An 18,150-nucleotide genomic window follows, 5' to 3' on the forward strand; every position below is an offset into this window, starting at 1 on the left:
AGCCTTTAATAAAAATCTTTCATTTTGTATTTTCAAGTCCTTGATGGTTTTGAGTTTTGAAATAGGGACATTCTGAAATTCCTGATATTTAAATTGTAGAAAGGAACAAGTAAGTGTAAATATCTTTAGTTATTCCAGTGAAAATGAGCACAAAGAGAAGAATAACATCTCAAATTGAGGAACTTTTTTAGGGCAACAGGGAAAGACCATCGGGACGTGAAGACTCATGAATGATTAGTTGGTTTCCTTTTTCTGCTCCTTTGTAATCGTCCATTTTCCTGCTCAGCTCAGCCTGTGCTTAGCACACATGTTATGCTCATTTCACTGTGCTCCCACTGGCGCTCCCCAGATGGCAGCCAGGCAGTGGGCAGGCTCTGGAGTCACAGCCCTGGTGCCCTGCCACTCAGCAGTGGTGCGCCCTCGGGCAGGTTTGACTTCCAGAGCCTCTGTTTCTTCTTCTGTGAACTGGAGTAAATTGTCTTTGCAATCATGGTTGTTGCTTTGCTGGTTAGTGTGAGGACGGAAACCTTGTGGAAAACCCCTTGCCTCTGGAGGCATAATCAGCATAAATCTTTTTTTGTAATCCTCTCCCAAGGACCTGCCTATTGATGTTAGAGAGAGGGGAAGGGAGGGAGGAAAAGAGAAACATCAATGTGAGAGAGAAACAATGATTGGTTGCCTTCTGAATGTGCCCCAGTCGGGGACCAAAGCTGCAACCTAGGCACGTGCTCTGACTGGGAACTGAACCTGCAGTCTTTTGGTTTACAGGATGATGCTCCAGCCAACAGAGCCACACCTGCCAGGGCAGCATAAACCTTTTAGCAACAGTACAGAGTCCCGTGGCAATGCACCATCCTCAGAAACCAAGGCTCTTGGTGTTCCAAAGGCTGCCAAGGCTAATGTTACTGTAGCTGTGGGGGGCAGAGGAAAGGGGAATACATCACACATTCATTTGTTTTGTATCAGACTTCATTGGCCATGGTAGGGCTTAATGTGAACTGGGCACATGGCACCTATAGCTGGAGGTCACCTTCTTGGGCAGGGCCCCAGATGACCAGAGCAGGTTCCAAGGGAGATGGCAAAGGTAAACTGGAGGTGCAGATCCCCAGGCGGAAGAGGGCGGGGTTGCCCTGCGGAAGTGAAAGCCACTTCTTCAGTATCTGAAGAGCCCTTTCTGCAAGAGGAGCTGGGCCTCTTGTGGGGGACCATGAAGACACATTTCAGTCAAGCGTCAGTGTCACGCAGAGATGGAATGGGTGGATGCCACCTCTGGAGTGTTGCTTTATGAAGAGTAGACCCTAGGTAGGTTGTTGCACCTGATCCCATTTACAGTCTCTTCAGACTCTAAGGTTTTACGATTTCGTGTTCCTTGTGGATGCAGTGTCATGCATGCATGTGCCACATCGTCGCTCTGCAGAGGCCCCTCGAGTTTCCGCTGTGTGCTAGGCCTGGGCTGGGAGGGTCATGTCTCCGGGGCTGCGGGAGCCCTGCGTCCACTGGAAAGTCAGGAGCAGACACTAGAAACGCAGTGTGCTAAGTGCCAGGATGGGTAAGAGGTGGCAGCGTGAGGACACGAGAAAGAACACGGACACAGGAGCCAGACTGCCTGCGGCAAATCCCTGCCCTCTACTTACCAGCTATGTGGCACACTATTTCCCCTCTCTGTGCCTCAGTTTCCTCATCTGTAAAATGAGTATAATGAGAGTCCCTATTTCATAGGGTCAGTAAAGGACTAAGAAAACCGATACTTACGAAACACTTAGAATAGTGCTTGGCACATAGTAATCACTGCATGTATGTTTGCTAAATAAAATGAATTCAAAATCACTTAAGGCAGGGGGATATGGGAGGATAGAGGACAAGAAGCTAATCCAACCCGGAGGTCAGAGGAGACTCCCAGAGGAGGTGACATCTGAGCTTTGTTTTTGAGGGAAGAGGAGGAGCTGGCTAGGGAGGAAGCTGGGAAGGGCATTCCTGGCTGCTGGGAATGGGAATGCATGGGCACACAGAGAGAGGGACACAGCTAGTCACCTGTGCGCAGCTGTGAAAGTGGACAAAGGCCAAGGCCACCCCTGTCTCCACGTTCTCTCCTGAAGGAGCAGGGAGCCGCTGGGGCGGGGAAGAAACCATCAGTCTCGTGTCCTGAAAAGACCACAGTTCCACACAGTGTTTGCCGCAGTGTGGTCTCCTGAGCCCCTCCATCCCAGTGACCCAGGGAGCTTGTTAGAGCGCCTGTTCCAAAACCAAAAAGAGAGCGCACACTTTGGACCCCTCCCTTCAAACTCAGAATCTTGGTGTGTGTGGAACCCAGAAACCCGCATTTTTAACAAGCTCCTGAGTGAATCCACTGAACACAAATTTGGGTGCTCCCTGTTCAGAGGCCGGTGGGGGGTCGATGCTGGAGGCAGCTCAGGGGCATGTAGGAGTCTGGTTCGGGTAGTTCAGCAGATGCTCCCTTCACCCACCCACTCATGCATCCATTCATTCACCTAAACACCTCGTGTTTGTCTGGGATGCGTGTGCCAAAGGCTGGAGGAAACACCCAAGACAGGCACTGGGCAGTCAGCCATGCAGGGCTGATGGCTCCCTGGGTCTGGACAAGGAGGCCCAGGGAGAGCACTCAGAGCAAGAGGAGACACAGGACAAGGTCCAGACAACTGGGGGAGCAGGGGGCAGAGCAGGAGGAAGAGCTGGGGGGAGTCCATGGGGTCCATTGGGGTCACTGGAGGTACTGAGGGCCCAAAGGGGTGGGGCGTGGATGGGTGCGGTGTCCTGCCAGCAGGCAGGTTTCAGGGGCTGAGCTAAGAGGAGCCCTGACCGGAGCCCCTGTGTGGGGACTTGGGACCCACTGTTTATGAAGCCTTGGCTGGGGGAGACCAGGTCTCCCAGGAGCATCCAAAAGCTACTCTAGACCGACAGCCTGTGGATTTGTTTTGTTTGGCCCCACTAGTGTTTTCACATTTTAAAATGTATTTACCAATGTTTTAAAACTGGGCAATGTCACATAAACTTGCAACCCCTCTTTTAAAAACCAAGTAAGCCGAGGCCCACAGTCCCCGAGCAGCTGGGCAGGGGCCGCCCCACCGGGGAGAGTTCTAACTCTCTCTCTCTCCACAGTCCTCACCCTGCGAGCCTGTCCACTCTGGCTTTTGTGTCCTGTGGCACAGACAGAGGGAAAAGATGAGACCTGGGCAGACAGAGGGAGGGAGGCCAGGAAGGAGACAGAACAGCGGCAGAGAGGGGGGTCCCTGAGCCAAGGGAGGCAGGTAACTGCCTTGAGTTCTTGGTGTGGTGCTGATGAGTCCAGCTTAACCGGTGTGTGTGGGCAGTGTGTGTGTGTGTGTGTGTGTGTGTGTGTGTGTGAGAGAGAGAGAGAGAGTGTGAGTGGTGAGAGTGTGAGTATGTATGTGGTGTGTGAGTGGTGTGTGGGTGTGCTGTGTGTGTATGTGGGGTGTGAGTTGGGGTACCTGCATGTGTGCAGCACAAGAGTGTGTATGTGGGATTGTGAGTGTATGTGGTGCGTGTGTATGTGTGTCCAGTAGCTCCTTGGCACCTGTCTTCCCTGCAGAGCCATCATTGTCCTGTATCTTCTGGCCCCCACACCCCTCCCTTGGGGTGTGTTCCATTTGTCATCCGCTGGGAAGGAGAACAGCCGTGCTTGGTAGAATAGTGTAGAAATTAAAGGGAAATTGCCCCTGAGTGGGACCGCGAAGAGCCCCTGCGAGGTGCCTCAGCGTTGTGACGCTTGCCTTGCCGTGGTCTTCAGACCCTGGCATCTTCACCCTCCGCTGCTCTTTGAAGTCGCTCCTGTCAGCGTTTGCGGCCCCAGCTCCTGTGGGCATCCTCGACAGTCTGAGGCCAGCGGGGGTGGGGGGGTTTTGCCGAGGCGCAAATTTGGGGATTGAGCTCCTCAGTTGCTGAGCAGGCCTGATCCCACCGTCCAGCCAGGGTCTTTATCCTTCTCTTCTGCCAGCCAGGTGTATATTTTATGGAGTATATTTTACCCCCAGGGGTATGTGTGAACTTTGAGACTCATGAAAATCTCAGTATGTTTTGTTGGCAAAGGTGTGGGGATGCAACCCTTAGAATGCCAAGGGTCTAATACACTGTCTCCTCTATTTTTAAAAGTATAATAAGGTGCCTCCAGTTTTTTGTTTTGGTGAATTGGAGTCACATAGAATGAGGAATTAAAAATGAGGGCTTGCATTTTTAACCTAAGAGCTCTTATGACATGGGTCATAATATGCCCTGTGTCATCATTATTGGGAACATTTTATTTAGTATTTTTAAAATTAATTTTTATCCTTTTCATGGAGATATACTTTCTGTCTGATGTTGAGTTTTCTCTGAATGCTTCATGTCCAGCTACCACATAGAATTAAGTATCTTCGGGTGAGGAAAATTCTGTAGAGAAATGACACAATTAAGTCTGACAAATCAGCTTTCATCACAACATTTTAAGCTCGTGTAGTTACACTGGAGGGGCGAGAAGAACATGTGGCAGGCCCTCCGTGCCCGTGCGTCATTTCTCGTTTTCTTACAGGGTGGAAACATTCCTTCCTTCCCTCCTTCCTTCCTTCCTTCCTTCCTTCCTTCCTTCCTTCCTTCCTTCCTTCCTTCCTTCCTTCCTTCTTTCTGGTCTTAGGAAATTTCTCCTAATAGATGTTTACTACAGCCTTGCTTATAATGGGAAGGAGGGGACAAGCAAGCACCAAAGTGTCTGACAGGAGGTACCCTGCGTCCATTACACCGTGATCACACAGACCTTCTGACAGGACTTGGAAGGTTGTCATAATATGTTAGCTTTTACATGGGAGCACATGTGTGTGTGTGTGTGTGTGCCCGTGTAGTCAGCAGGATTGATAAGGAGAGGAGTCTCCCATTTAGAGGAGAGGAAACTAGCCAGTCAGTTAGTAAAACTAGACAGTGTTAGTAAAAGGTGCCAGTGAGTTGAGGAGGGTGTCTGTGCATCGCGGAGACTGCACAGGGAGAGACAGATTAGGAGAGAAAGCTCCAGGATGTGTTTCCATGGCAGTAACCACGGAATGGGCGAGCCAAGGACACATGGAAGCCTGCCCAGGTAGAGTCACATCGCTGCGCTAACCAGCTGGAGACCCCACTCCTCGTTGCCTTGGCAACAGAGCTCCTGTTCCAGGCTGATGACATTTAAAGAGAGAGAGAGAGAGAGCACATGAAAGTCTATCTTAGAGTGAAGTAACTGGTCCTCGGAGGTGGGGCTGGAGGTGGGGCTGTGTGGTCCTGACAGCAGCCCCCACATCAGGGAGGGCCTGGGGGCACTGCTTCAGGAATGAGGGCTTGAGGGCAGAATCTTTTTTTGTTGTTTTATTTTGTATTGGTTTCAGGTGTACAGCTTAGTAGTTAGGCAGTCATATACTTTAATGGTGTTCCCTCGATATTTCCAGTACCCCAACTGGCACCATACATTATTGCAATATTATCAACTGCATTTTCTATGCTTTTCGTACTTCCCATGACTAGTTTGTAGCTACCAATTTGTGCTTCTCAGTTCCTTCGCCTCTTTTTTGTTTAAGATTTTATTTATTCATTTTTAGAGAGAGGGAAGGGAGGGAGAAAAACATCAATCGGTTGTGTCTTGTACACACCCCATCCGGGGACTGAACCCTCAACCCAGGCCTGTGTCCTGACGGGAAATGAACTGGCAACCTTTGGCTCTGCAGGATGGTGCCCAGCCACCTGAGCCACACCAGTCAGGGCCCTTCACCTCTTCCACCCATTTCTCTCTCTCTGCCTGTGAATCTGTTTGTTCGTTTAGTTTGTTCTTTAGATTGTACAGGTCATTGGAATCATATGGTATTTGTCTTTCTCTGCTCGACTTATTTCACTGAACATAACACCCTGTAGGTCCAGCCATTCTATCGTAAATGGTCAAATTTCTTTTTGTGTGTGTGAGTAATATTCCATTTTAGATACATGTATCACAGCCTTTTTATCCACGAGGCAGACTCGGAGTCCTGCATAAGAGGGCAGAGTCGGCGTGCACACAGAGAGCTCCGGGACCTTCTCACCATCCTCTCCACCACTGTGGCCGCAGTGCACGATGCCTCCCTGAGGCCCAGCAGGGCCAGGCTGCCCCCGGGATGGGAGGGACAGGGTAATGCATGGGCCCTGCCTCGGATTTGTCTGGTTCACGCTCCAGCATCACCTATTGCCTTTCCTGCCTCCCTTTCTTGTTTTCCTGTGTCCTCTGAGGGGCTGGACCCCAGTGGCCAGAGTTCTCTCTCTCCACAGTTCCAGGTAGCAACCAGAAAGGGGGACACCTGATCATCACAACATCAGATACCTGAGAGTGCAGGCCCCTCCCTCGGCCGCATTGTCTCTTCCACTGAAGTGTCCTCCCCAAGATCTCCCACCTACCTGACCGCCTCCTCCTTTTGACCCTTTTCACAGAAGGCAGATGTCTGGCCAGCCTTCCTGAACTGTAGGTTTGGTGGCCTCAGTGGGGCGCATGCCTTTGAGACACAGGAAACTTATTTGTTCCTCTTTGGCGGGATAACAGTACCCTTGGACCATAGTGACTGTCACCATTCCCACCAGAGGAAGGACAGAAGCACAGATTTAAGCTGTGGCAGGACATCCAGCCACTGCCCCCCCCCCACACACACACACACTAAAATGTGCCACTAAAATGTGCACTGTAGGGTTCTCTGGCTGGTAAGGGCAGGGGTGGTTTTCACTTCTTTGTATACACTAGCATTGGATGGATATTTTAGAATAAACATGTTTATATGAATTGTAAAGATCCCTTTTCATTTTGAGAAGTGAAAAATCTCAACGGTATTGAAATTGGACACCCTTTTCCAGGTACATTGGGTTCTTAGCCTGAGCCCACAGATGTCTGTATTGTCTCGTGTGGTTTCAGGGGTCCTGTGAACCCCAGAAATCAAATTTAAAAACTTGCAAACACATCCCTTATTCAGGGGTGAGGAGCAGTGGCTTTTGTCAGATTCTCAAAGGTGAGGCAGAGGGGATCTCAGCCTGAGAGGGCTAAGGAGGCTGAGATTCTCAGCACAGTTCTTTCTGGAGGCCTGTCCTGGAGTCTTTGATGTCTCGTTCTGTCATGATTTGCAGTCCTTGGGGCTTGGTGACCATCTAACCCGAGGGGCCCTGTTAGGTCCAGGCCAGTTGTTGGTGGCCCCGTAGGAGTGTGAGGTTTCCTGCCTCCTGCATGTGGGCCAGGCTCAAGCCCCAGGGGAACCCCTGCCCCTGCACTCTGGCAGTCCTGTGGACTTGGGTGGCAGATGTCAGAGGGAGGGGTCGGGCAGGGAGACAACAAGACCTTGGGAACAGCCTCGGGCAGGAGCTGAGGCTCCAACCCTGAGAGTCACCCCTGTTGTGGTTGCTGGCTCTCTGAATGGGACCAAAGCGTATCACTGGCACCAAAAGCAGTTACTGGATTCTTATCCAACAGTGGTTCGCCAGAAGGCAATGAGAATGGGGGATGAAGAATGACTAAGGAGGAGGATAACAAGAAAGGTTTGTGTTGTGCTGTGGCCCAGCGTGGATGGGTCAAAAGGGGTCTGTGGGTTCATCTGGTCAGTCTTGCCCGTGTAAAACAAGTCTCGGCGCGTATAGATGCAGACTTGATTTTTCACACTTTCCCTGTACATGTGATTTCTACCCCTGCTGCTAAAGACAAGTGGCCGAAGGCAGATGATGAAACTGTGGGCTCTGGTGTTGTTTCTGGTTGGTACTTGAGACTTACACACAGGCGTTTTTCTCTTCCATGCACGGTAGAGGCAGATTGGGCATTTGAGACAACTTAGTGGATTGAGGAGCACTGAGGGAATTGTGGAAATTGCCTGTTAGAACAAATCATTATTCCTTGGCAGGCCAGTGAAGGAGAGAACATGCCGGAGCCTCCTGGATGGCTGGGAGGAAGGAATCGGAAATTGGGTGACCACACTAGGGGTCATTTTACAGGTGAGGGGGTCATTTTACGGGTGAGGGAAGTGATACAAATGAGGCAGGGATACTTGCCCCAGGTCAGGCAGCTAGGAAGTGATGGAGCCAGCCCTGGAATGCAGGTCTTTGTGTCTGTGATCACATCGCCTCCCCCAGCCCCACACTGCCTCCCTGCTTTCAGAACCGCGGCCAGCTGTCACAGCAGTGGGGACTGAGGACAGACCTTAAAGGCACTGGAAAAGAAGAGTCCCAAAGGAAGAGGTGGCCTGCCCAGGGCTGAGGTCCTGCTGAAGGTGAGGCGGGCCCTGGAGATAGGAAGGTGAAAAGCAGATGGTGGGGCCACCCCTGGGTCCCCTGAGGTTCTTTGCTGGTCCAGTCAGTGGTGTGACTTACGGGGCAACTGAGCCCAGAGCAATGGGGACAGAGACCAGCCAGCACTTTAGCCCCACATGCTGGCCTTGACTGCACACCTGTGAATCCCCAACACCTAGCTTTAATCTGCCAGGGGGTCTGTGTAGTCGGACCAGAGCTGACTGACTAAACAACACGTCGGCAGGCGCAGCAGGAGGCAGCTTACTGCACGGGTGGCAGGAAGCACAGAGGCCGCCTAACTCCCCGTAAACCTGACCTGTCCACATGGGAAGCCTTTCTTTCCAGGAAGGGGCCTTTATTGGCACAGTTGGCTGGTGTCAGGGCCCCATCCTTGGGGCAGCAGTGCACCCCACCACACCGTGTGATTGGCATGGGGAGGAGCCACTCCACAGAACGAAAGGAGAATCAGTGATCTGACCCGGGGGTGGGAGCCCCCACAGCACTCTATCAAAATCAGCTTTTAAAGAGTTCTCACTTGAAGATATGTTTATTGATTTGAGAGAGAGAGAGAGAGAGAGAGAGAGAAACATCAGTGTAAGAGAAAAACATTGATTGGTTATCTCCCCTATGTGTCCTGACCTGGGATCGAACCCACAACCAAGGTTTGTGCCCTGACCAGGAATCAAGTCCACAACCTGTTGGTGTATGGGACGATGCTCCAACCAGCTGAGCCACCCAGCCAGGGCTCAAAGTCAGGTCTGAGGCACCTGTAAAGGCCTTGCATACAGCAGCTTCTTAAGGCTAGAGCTGGTGGCAGAAGGCCCCGTGTGCAGCTAGGTTTTTGTTCTCTGCCCTGCGCCAGACCCCGACATGGGGAGATGACCATGGGCTAGAGACCATGGGCACTGGCTGGTGACCTGGAGGAAATGGTCTGGCCCATCACTGTGTAAGTCTAAATGATTCTCAGCTAATGAGCTGGCTGCAGACATCAGGCTGTGACATTACTCACTGACCCCGTAGGTCACTGAGTTTGGGGAAGTAACTAAGGTGGCCTGAGTCCCAAGGCCAGAGAGGGGCTTGTGGGCTAGGGGCCTGTGCTGATAAGTTATGACCTGATCCTGACCCTGGGTCCTTTCTCTCCTTTTCTCTGTTCCATGGGAACTATCAATAGAATAAACAAAAGTTAAAAGAAGCAAATCATTAAATGAAACATCTCCTTCCAGACACAGCCTTAGTGCTGGATCCTAAGCTTGTTGATAGGTCAGATTTTGCCTGAGGCTGTTACTGGCTGTTCTCTCAGGCCAATTTCCCAGCATCTCCTCTCTGTCCCGGTCTTTATGGCACCTGCCCTGTGCCTGGGCCCCCAAACCAGCAACCAGGGTGGGCAGGGCCACTGTGACCAGGAAGGCCGTTTCCCCTGTGAGGGCCATATGCTTCTTGCTCCCCTGTCTTATTGAATACCTCACCCCCCCCCCCGCCCAACTAGATTGTAAGCCTCAAGAAGACAGAGATCTTATTCTTATTCTCTGAAGAATCCCCAGCAGATGCTCAGTAAGTTTGGATGGATGGATGAATGGGTGGATGGATGGAGGATGCACAAACAAATACCAGACTCGGGAGGACAGCAGGCCTGGGCTTACAGGCTGCAGGACCCCAGGCCCTCCTTTGACCTGCCTCTGTCTGAGGGCGGTTGCCTGGCTGATGGTTACTCTTCCTACCACGAGGCCTGAAGCTGGAAAAAGCAGCACGGGCCAGTCTGTGCACTGGTCAGAGCTGAAGGGTTGTTTGCCTGTGATACACCGGGATTTTTCCTTGTGCACTAGGGAGGGTGGGGGTGGGGGGTGAAGAGGGGAGGGGGCCTGCGGGAACAGTGCCTGATTGTTTTGCTCATGATTCTGGGAAGGGTACTAGTTGCTTTTACAAGTGAGAAGGCCCAAGAAATTGCTGTAGAGGCAATGCTGTCTGCCATTTCTTTGACATTGAGACTCCACTGGCATCTTTACACAAGGTCGTAGGTATGCCAGCAGGATGGAAGTGATTGTGGGTGAGATGAGCTGGTAAAGCATCTGGGAATGAGAGACTCGTGTGTACAGGGGGCTCACAGATCTTCTTGTCTGCTTGGGAATCACACCACAGAGAAACTGCCTGCCCATAGGTACCAAGTTAGTTATCCACAAAGATGTCTCCTGTCCTGATATTCATGGTGGTCATAGTGGTTCAGTGGCCCCGGGGCCTCATCTAGATTCATGGGGTTTTTTTACACCTATACTCATTGTTCATCGATTTGCCTGCCTGCTGTCTCTTCTGATGCCCCCACAGTCTGTTTGCCTGATGGCATCTGAGCTGCTGTCATCTGCTTGGGTTCAGCAGAGTTCCTTGTTGTCCCACAGGGCAGCTGGAGGAGCTGGAGGAGCTGGGGAGGTGGGGACCTGGGCAAGGCTGGCCAGGAGAAGCAGTGTCCTGGAGCCCTAGGCTCCAGGCCGCAGCCAGGGAGAGCTGATGCAGCCAGCACACAGGCAGCCTTCAGCTCCAGGGCTGCTCCTTCGGGCTCCTTTGCAGCCAGCCTCTCCCAGGGCTCCCCGCACATCAGCCCTGGTGGGGCCCACTGGACCGGGCCTCCAACGGTATCTTGAGCCAGTGCTGCCTCTCTCTGCTGTGCCCGCCCCTGCTGCACAGACCTCCCCTCCCCTTCCCCATGCTGCCAGCTTCATTTCTGCCTTCCAGGCCCAGCTTGGGTGTCTCCTGATAATTCCCACCCGCAGCTGCTGCACAGCTAACCCCTCTCCCTCAGGGCTCCCATGTGAGGAGTCAAGGTGTATTTCACCAAAAGTGTGGAGCGCAGTGCCTGGCTCAGAGCGTCAGTTCAGCAAGCACAGATGAAGGGCCTGCCTTGTGCTGGCTGGCAGGGGATTATGAACTTGCAAGAGCCCGAGCCCTGGCCCTCTGGATACTCCTGGCTTTACTCGTACTTCGGCATGAGCCAGGACGGCAGCAAGAACCGGGTGGGCTCATAGAAGAGGGACGTCAAAGCTACTTGGAGATTCGAAGCGGGCTGACCCCTGGGATCAGCTGCGGAGTTGGCCATGCTTGGAGACAGAGGTGGGGTGAGGGTAGGGTTGCAAGCATGGGAGAGAAACATCCTGTGGGAGCAGGGGTGGCTCTGAGCCGTTCAGGACAACGAGAACTGAGTTGGGGCGGAGGACAGACAGGTGGAGCTGGGGAGACGGGTGAGCCCACGGCTTCTGTGCATCGGTACCTCCCCTGAGTGTCTAGTATCTGCAGGAGCCCTCAAAGGGCCCCACGTGGACGGACTCTGCATCCTGGTGACTCGGGAAAGTGCCAACAGCACAGGGTAGTCCCAGCAGCGGGTGGGTGAGGCTGACAGGCCCAGAGGCCGGAGGAAGCCGCAGGTGAAGTCATTCTGAATGGATCATCTGATTACCACCCAGTTGTTTTCTGTGGCTTTCAAATCACTGCTTCTTTGGGTCAGGGTGGATCATGTACCCAACTACCACAGTTCCCGTCTTAGTATGTTGGGCTGCTTAATAAAATACCATAAGCTAGCTGGCACAAAAACATCAGAAATGTATTTCTCTCAGTTCTGGAGGCTGAGAAGTTCAAGATCAAAGCACCAGCAGATTCGGTGTTCGGTGAGAAGGCTTCTCTTTGCTGTACCCTCAAGGGGTGGGAGAGCTCTCTAACGTCTCTTTCACAAGGGCGCTAATCCCACTCATGAGCGAGCCCCCTCTGTGACCTAATCTGATTCCAGATACCAGCACACTGGGGGTTAGGACTTTAACATGTGCATCTGGGCAGACACGTTCAGTCTATAGCAGTTCCCAAGTGGTGACCCCAACAGTCTAACCTCGTGGGCCTACAGATAAACCAGCAAACTGTGGGGACCCTGGGACACCCAGGGACCATGCTCCTGTGCCCTGTGTCACCTACATCATCATGTCTACTCAGCTTTACTTCTCCCTGTCCCATACTCAAAGGGAAGGTGCCCGTGGGCATGGCACTGGGGCCAGAATCTGATACCATGTCATAAAAGAGTAGAGTCAAGGACCAGGGGTGCTATCCAGTCAAAAGAGCTGAGTCATTGAGACGCCACTTTAGGGCATCTACTTTCTTCTTTCCTTGCTCTGGGGGCGATCCCCCCACCGCATATTAACAGCCCGGGGCTGTGTGCTGGCGGTTTCAGCCCCTTTCAGCTGCTGGGAAGAAAATGGCTCTAGAATGAAATAAAGGGTAATTTTAAGTTGATAAACGGCCAACTCCATAGCTCTGTGATTGTTGTCTTAACATAAGTAGATGTAGACATTATAGAAATAATATATATTTCTATACATATAGAACATACGTAACATGCTTACTGTAAATATATATACATATGTGTATGTGTGGATATATACAACAATGTAGACAGCAGTAGAAAAACAAGTGAAGATACTTTGCCCCCCATTTCGCCCATTCCCCCCGAAGAATCCACAGCTGCATTGTGAGGGTTGCCCTTGCAGACATTTTCCTGTGCATTTGCATAATAAACAAACGCCTGTGTATTCCTACATTTGTAGTCTGAATTTCCTTTACACAAAGAGGATTGTGTAAATACCCGGAGTCTTGGTTTATCTGCTTCATTTATCTTTGGTTCTTTCCCATTCTCCTTCACTGTGGCCGAACATTCCACATTGTCCATGTAGCATTCTGTTCCCCTGAGAGATATTTAGGTTATTTCCCTTTTTTATTATTATAAACAGCACTGTGGTGAATCTCTTTGGCCATATATCTTTGTGAAGTATCTTTGTGATAGGAATCCATAACTTCGTGGAATAGATTCCAAGATGTATAATGATGGGACCAGGAATGAAGCCCATATCACACTGGTGGCTGCAGCCAAACACTCCTTCCGAAGGTCGCGCCGGCTGCCTTCTCGCCCTCGGTGCACGGAAGTGCAGCTCTCACTCCCCGCCAGTACCGATGTTACTAGCAACACATGGTTTTCTAGTCTGATGGGGAGGGCCGTGTCCTGTTGTTGTTTTATTTTATATTTCTGTAATTATAAACAATGTTGAACATCTCTTCATATGGGTATTGACATTGGCATTTATTTTCCCATAATTAGCCTGTTCGTATCCTTTACTGATTTTTCAGTGTTAGCGCTGGATACGCACTTGGGATGTTAATAATTTTCCTGTTATGTATGCTGTAAATACTTTCCTCTTAGTGGAGTACTTGTCTTTTACCCTTGTTTATAACATTCATTTGCCAAAAGGAAGTTATAAATATTTAGAAGTATTTGTAGAAGAAATTAGGGAATTGAAATAGATGTAGACTGACGATTGGGCCGTGTTTTCGCTGTTGTCCAGGTGTGGGCATCTATAACATATTACAGTGATTAATAAACTTTTTAGAAGTTAAATGATTGACAGGTGCGCCTGTTTCTGTATATGTCCTCTGTTGGCAGATGCTAAAATACAACTATTGCCGTATAGGGAGTTCCAGAAAATCTGTGAAGCCACACAGAGGCCCCCCTGACTGGGGAAGGTGGAGGGCCACGGCCCAGAAGATGGGCTCACGTCTGCTCGTAAATACCATATTTTGCTGTGTATGATGCGCACCCACATTTTTGGCCCAAATTTTCAGTATAAAAATCTTTCATTTTAATTTTTTAATTCAATTTTGGTTAGTTTATATTTAGAAAACTGATTACGATATTCTAGGGTATTATTTTGCATATGGATATCATTATTTCTTTCTAGAATTACACTTTTAATGCATATGCATAAATAAAAGAATTAAAATCATTTATATAGATACAGAATTAGTACTGCCCATGTATGATATGCATCCTTATTTTTTCCTCAAAAATTTGGGCAAAAAAGTACACATTATATGCAGCAAAACATGGTACCTGACAAAGTGTATTAATCAGGGCTCATTTGGTTGAAAGTAACTGACACCCAGCTCAAACGAGCTTAAACAGAAGGAGGACTTTCTCAACTTACACCTAAGACAGGCTCTGGCTTCAGCCACACGTGGACCAGGGGCACAAAGGATGATGTCCTCAGGTCTGCTCTCTCTCTCTCTCGCCCCGATAACTCTCTTCATTTGTTGGTCTGGCTTGGCTCTACTCAGCATCGTTCTCTTCTCCTGCAGACCAGGGCTTGCTGTGGAGGGACAGATGGCTGGGGCAGTGCCGAGTCTGCATCCTTAGAGACCAGTATCTAGCAGGAAAGGAGACCCTTTCCCAGTATCTGCACCACACCTCTTGCAAGGAAAAGGAGTCCAGTGGCCCCATCACTGTCCTCAATGACTCCAATCACATGTCCACTCCCAGGGGCCAGGGACATTGTGACTGACTGTTCAAACAGAGCCACCTGGTGCCAGGGGTGGGAGGGTTCACCAACAGAAAGAGGGGTGCTATATGGGCAAACATGGCAGGCTGCAGAGCCCCCACGCACAGCGTGCAGAAAACTGTGGGGCGGGGCACCTGGCCTGGAGGCGGAGGAGTGAGCTTAAAATGGGGTTCCAGCCACCACGTACACCTTGGGGAGCTGCCTCAGCCTCCCCTGGGTCTGTGGCTCTCCACTCCCGACGTGGTTTCATGAGGATTATTGAGTGGACACCCATGACCCGGCTCTGGGGGCCACAAAGTATACGGCAGGTGGCATTAAATGAGAAATGCCACACACCTGTGTCTAGCTCTTCACAGGCACTCAAAAGGTGATGGTTTTCTTCCTCAGTATTTACCTGAGTTCAGAGGGTGTTAGGAAGGAGGAAATCCATTTAAATGAAGCAACTGTGCAAGTCCTTCCGTCCACAACCTGAGCGAGGCCCCGCTCTGCGGGGTTGCCTCCCATGTTGCCTCATTATCAGTGAGAAGACCACGTGGCATCAGGAAAGAGGCCAGGCACCTCGGGGCTCCAGGAACGGTTCTTGGAGGGAAGCTGACTTCTTGCTCCACCAAAGTCTATGCCGAGGGAAAGAACAGTCACTCAAGGTGAAAATCCTGCCACAGTCTGTGCCCCTCTGGCTGGCTCGGGGGCCCTGGTGACCACGTGTGTCCTGACCTGCTTGGCTTTCCTTGCAGTCCACCTGATCCCGGTGTCCGTGGCTAAGAATGGAGTGAGTAGCAAGAGCCGAAAGAGGATCATGCCCGATCCTGTGACGGAGCCCCCTGGGAGAGACCCGGTGTACGAAGCTCTCTTGTACTGCAACATTCCCAGTGTGGCTGAGCGCAGCATGGAAGGTAGGCCCACCTGCACTGCCCAGCTTGGCCCCTGGATGGACACCCCTCTGGGGACCGGTTCTTCTTCAAGCCACACAGCCTAGTGGTGAGGAACTCGCCAGCCTGGGCGCCAACCCTGCCACAAGGCCCCTGAACGAGGTCCCCCATCTTAGCTCCCTCAGCTCTAGAGCATCAGCCCCCACTTTTCCAAGCAGGCTCTCTGGGGGCTCAGGACACCCTGCTGGTGTCTTGTAGCAAAGGTGTAAGAAAGTTCTTTCTACACTGAATTTTGCTTTTCTGATAGTGTGTCAGAGAGTCATGTTGAGCCTGTTTGTGCCCTGCTCGTTCATGAAGGGTTTAAAGCAGAAGTCGCCGTGTCCAATGCTTCCCTGCGCCCCCACCTAGTTTGGGGTGTGAATGAGGCCCCAGGTACACTCTTGCCTGCATGTCACTGGCCTCCAGCCCCCAGCCACACCCCCAGAGCCTCCCAGCGACTTCTGGGGGCCGGGGACACAACCAGCCCTCTCCTGTTCCTCTGCCCTCCTGTGAGTCTGTTCAGAGGCGCCCACCCCCACGCAGACACGGCACCCTTCCGCCATCACACCCCCTCACTTCTGTGAAGTGGGATGGACTGACGCTTCCTGAGCGATAACAAGACAGTGTGTCTGTCTGTCTCTCTTTCTGTCTGTGTCTCTTGCAGGTCACGCTCCACATCATTTTAAGCTGGTCTCAGTACACGTGTTCATCCGACATGGGGACAGATACCCACTGTATGTCATTCCCAAAACGAAGCGACCAGAAATTGACTGCACTCTAGTGGCTAACAGGTACATTGCACTTTTTCTAAAAGTTCTTTTCAAGAATCTGTTGTATCTGTCCTAATCAAAATGCTGACTGGAGAATGACCGGAGAATGGGGTGTGACCTGTCATGGAGTGAGTCTGATCTTCAGAACAATCCTGCATGTTAATGAGGTCCCACAGTTGAGAAAACAGGCCCAGAGAGGTGAGGACACCTGTGTGAGGCCACACAGCAGATAAAGCCCTGGCCAGTCTGAGGCCCCATCTCCCACCCCACTGCTTTTCCATTTGAGCAATGGCTGGGACATGGTGCAGTGAGCACTGGGTTAGGGGTGCTCAGACCCTGGCTAGGCTGGTCCATTCGGGGCAGCAGGTAAGTCCCTTAGTCTCTCTGAGCCTCAGCCTTCCAGCTCTGAAGCAGGGGCAACGATGCTGACCGTGCAGGATGGGGTGAGGAAGAAGTGAGGTGAGAGAAGGGAAGGCCCGCTCTCCTTTATTTGCAATGCCGTATAAATGGAAGATACCACCTCAGATATCCACAGGGGTAGAAACAGCCTGCTCTTGGTTGAGAGCCCTCAGGATGAGACATGATTGAAAGGGGTGGAGATGGTGCCCCTGAAAATGGCGTGGCTCTATAGCTGGAGGCACAGTTAGCAGTGAAGTATGGGCCGGGCCTCCACACACGTGTCTGGAGACACATAACATCCCGAGCAGAATCTGCTGAATGAGGAGAGGAGTCGGAGGTAAGAGCTCAGTGGGGAAGACACTATTCTGATGGAATGCTCCTGGTGGAACCACGGAATGCCCCCCTGCAGCCAGGGCTGTTCTTTCAACATGGACCGAGGTGGGAACCCAGGAGCTTCAGGTCCACTCTGAACCTCGAGCCTTCTTCTCATTACCCAGTATTATGGAGATTAAGTGAGCCATCTCTGGTAAAAGCATCATAAAATACTATGTAACTGTAGGCTTTCAAATATTTTTTTCATTATCTGCTAGGGGTCATGACACTTGCAATCTGGGTATTTGTGTTTTCTTTTCTACGTTCGGCAAGCGCCGAGGCATGCCTGGAGTCCCCTGGGCTGGCAAACACTCCAGTGGAGCCCAGCCCCGTCAGGGTGCCATGCAGACCCTGGCTTTCCCCCTCCAGGCTCTAGCCTCCTGTGCCAGCCTTCCCACTGGGACCCTCCACCCCTGCCCTGTCCACTTCTTGCTAGCCCCCCTCAGCCCTTCAGGCCTCGCACCTGCCGTTTGGCTTGCTTGTGCCCTGTGCCAGCTCGGCCCACTCCCGCAACTCCTGCGAGGCCTCCAGAGATGTGGCTCCTCTAGGAATCCTCCCTACATATGAGGATGGGCCCTCTGCTCAAATCAGGCTCAGCCACTGCCTTACTTCAAACTGGAGAGGGGGGCTGCAGGGAGGCCTCAGAACAAAATATTTAGTGGTCGGACATTAGCTGGCCTGAGGACTAGGGCAAGGGTGGAGGTCACTTGCTATGCTGGGGAGTAACCCTTTAGTTTCTGGATCATGCGGATGGGCCGGAGCAGCCAAAGTAGCAGGAGGGCACAGGGTGGGGTGCAGGGAGGGCAGCTTAAGGAAGTGGCTTTGCTCCATCGGGCACAGCAGTTTCCATGTGGTAACAGCTGGCACAGTCCTACCTTTGCACGCTGGATGAATATCCAACCTTGGAAGAGCCCGGGCACAGGTAGGCTACGGCCTCAGAGCTGGCCAGACCCAGGGCAGCCTCAGAGGCTTCGTGGGCAGGACCTTGCTTCATTTCCGGCTGTTTGCAGCTTCTGGTCCTCGTTTTCTCTCTGGGCTTCAGATTCTGAGAAGTGAGAGTTTGAGAGGCTCAGCTCAGACCAGGGTCTG

At 51.6% G+C, this 18,150-nt stretch overlaps 1 protein-coding gene across 7 annotated transcripts in view; it reads left to right on the forward strand.

The window, feature by feature from the left end:
- PXYLP1 (2-phosphoxylose phosphatase 1) overlaps positions 1–18,150 on the forward strand; it is a 75,936-nt gene that overhangs the window by 40,997 nt on the left and 16,789 nt on the right. For 5 of the 7 annotated variants that reach the window (XM_045832373.1, XM_045832374.1, XM_045832370.1 and 2 more), the window contains 2 exons: positions 15,347–15,505; positions 16,185–16,311. In XM_045832373.1, the coding sequence (XP_045688329.1) occupies positions 15,347–15,505; positions 16,185–16,311 (286 nt within the window). Of the gene's footprint in view, positions 1–8,134; positions 8,238–15,130; positions 15,257–15,346; positions 15,506–16,184; positions 16,312–18,150 lie in introns of those variants that run through there. The other 2 variants (XM_045832377.1, XM_045832376.1) reach the window with 2 other exon arrangements.

Source organism: Phyllostomus hastatus, unplaced genomic scaffold (assembly GCF_019186645.2).
Source record: "Phyllostomus hastatus isolate PE091 unplaced genomic scaffold, TTU_PhHast_1.1 phas_contig_16, whole genome shotgun sequence".
In the NCBI taxonomy this organism is placed as follows: domain Eukaryota; kingdom Metazoa; phylum Chordata; class Mammalia; order Chiroptera; family Phyllostomidae; genus Phyllostomus; species Phyllostomus hastatus.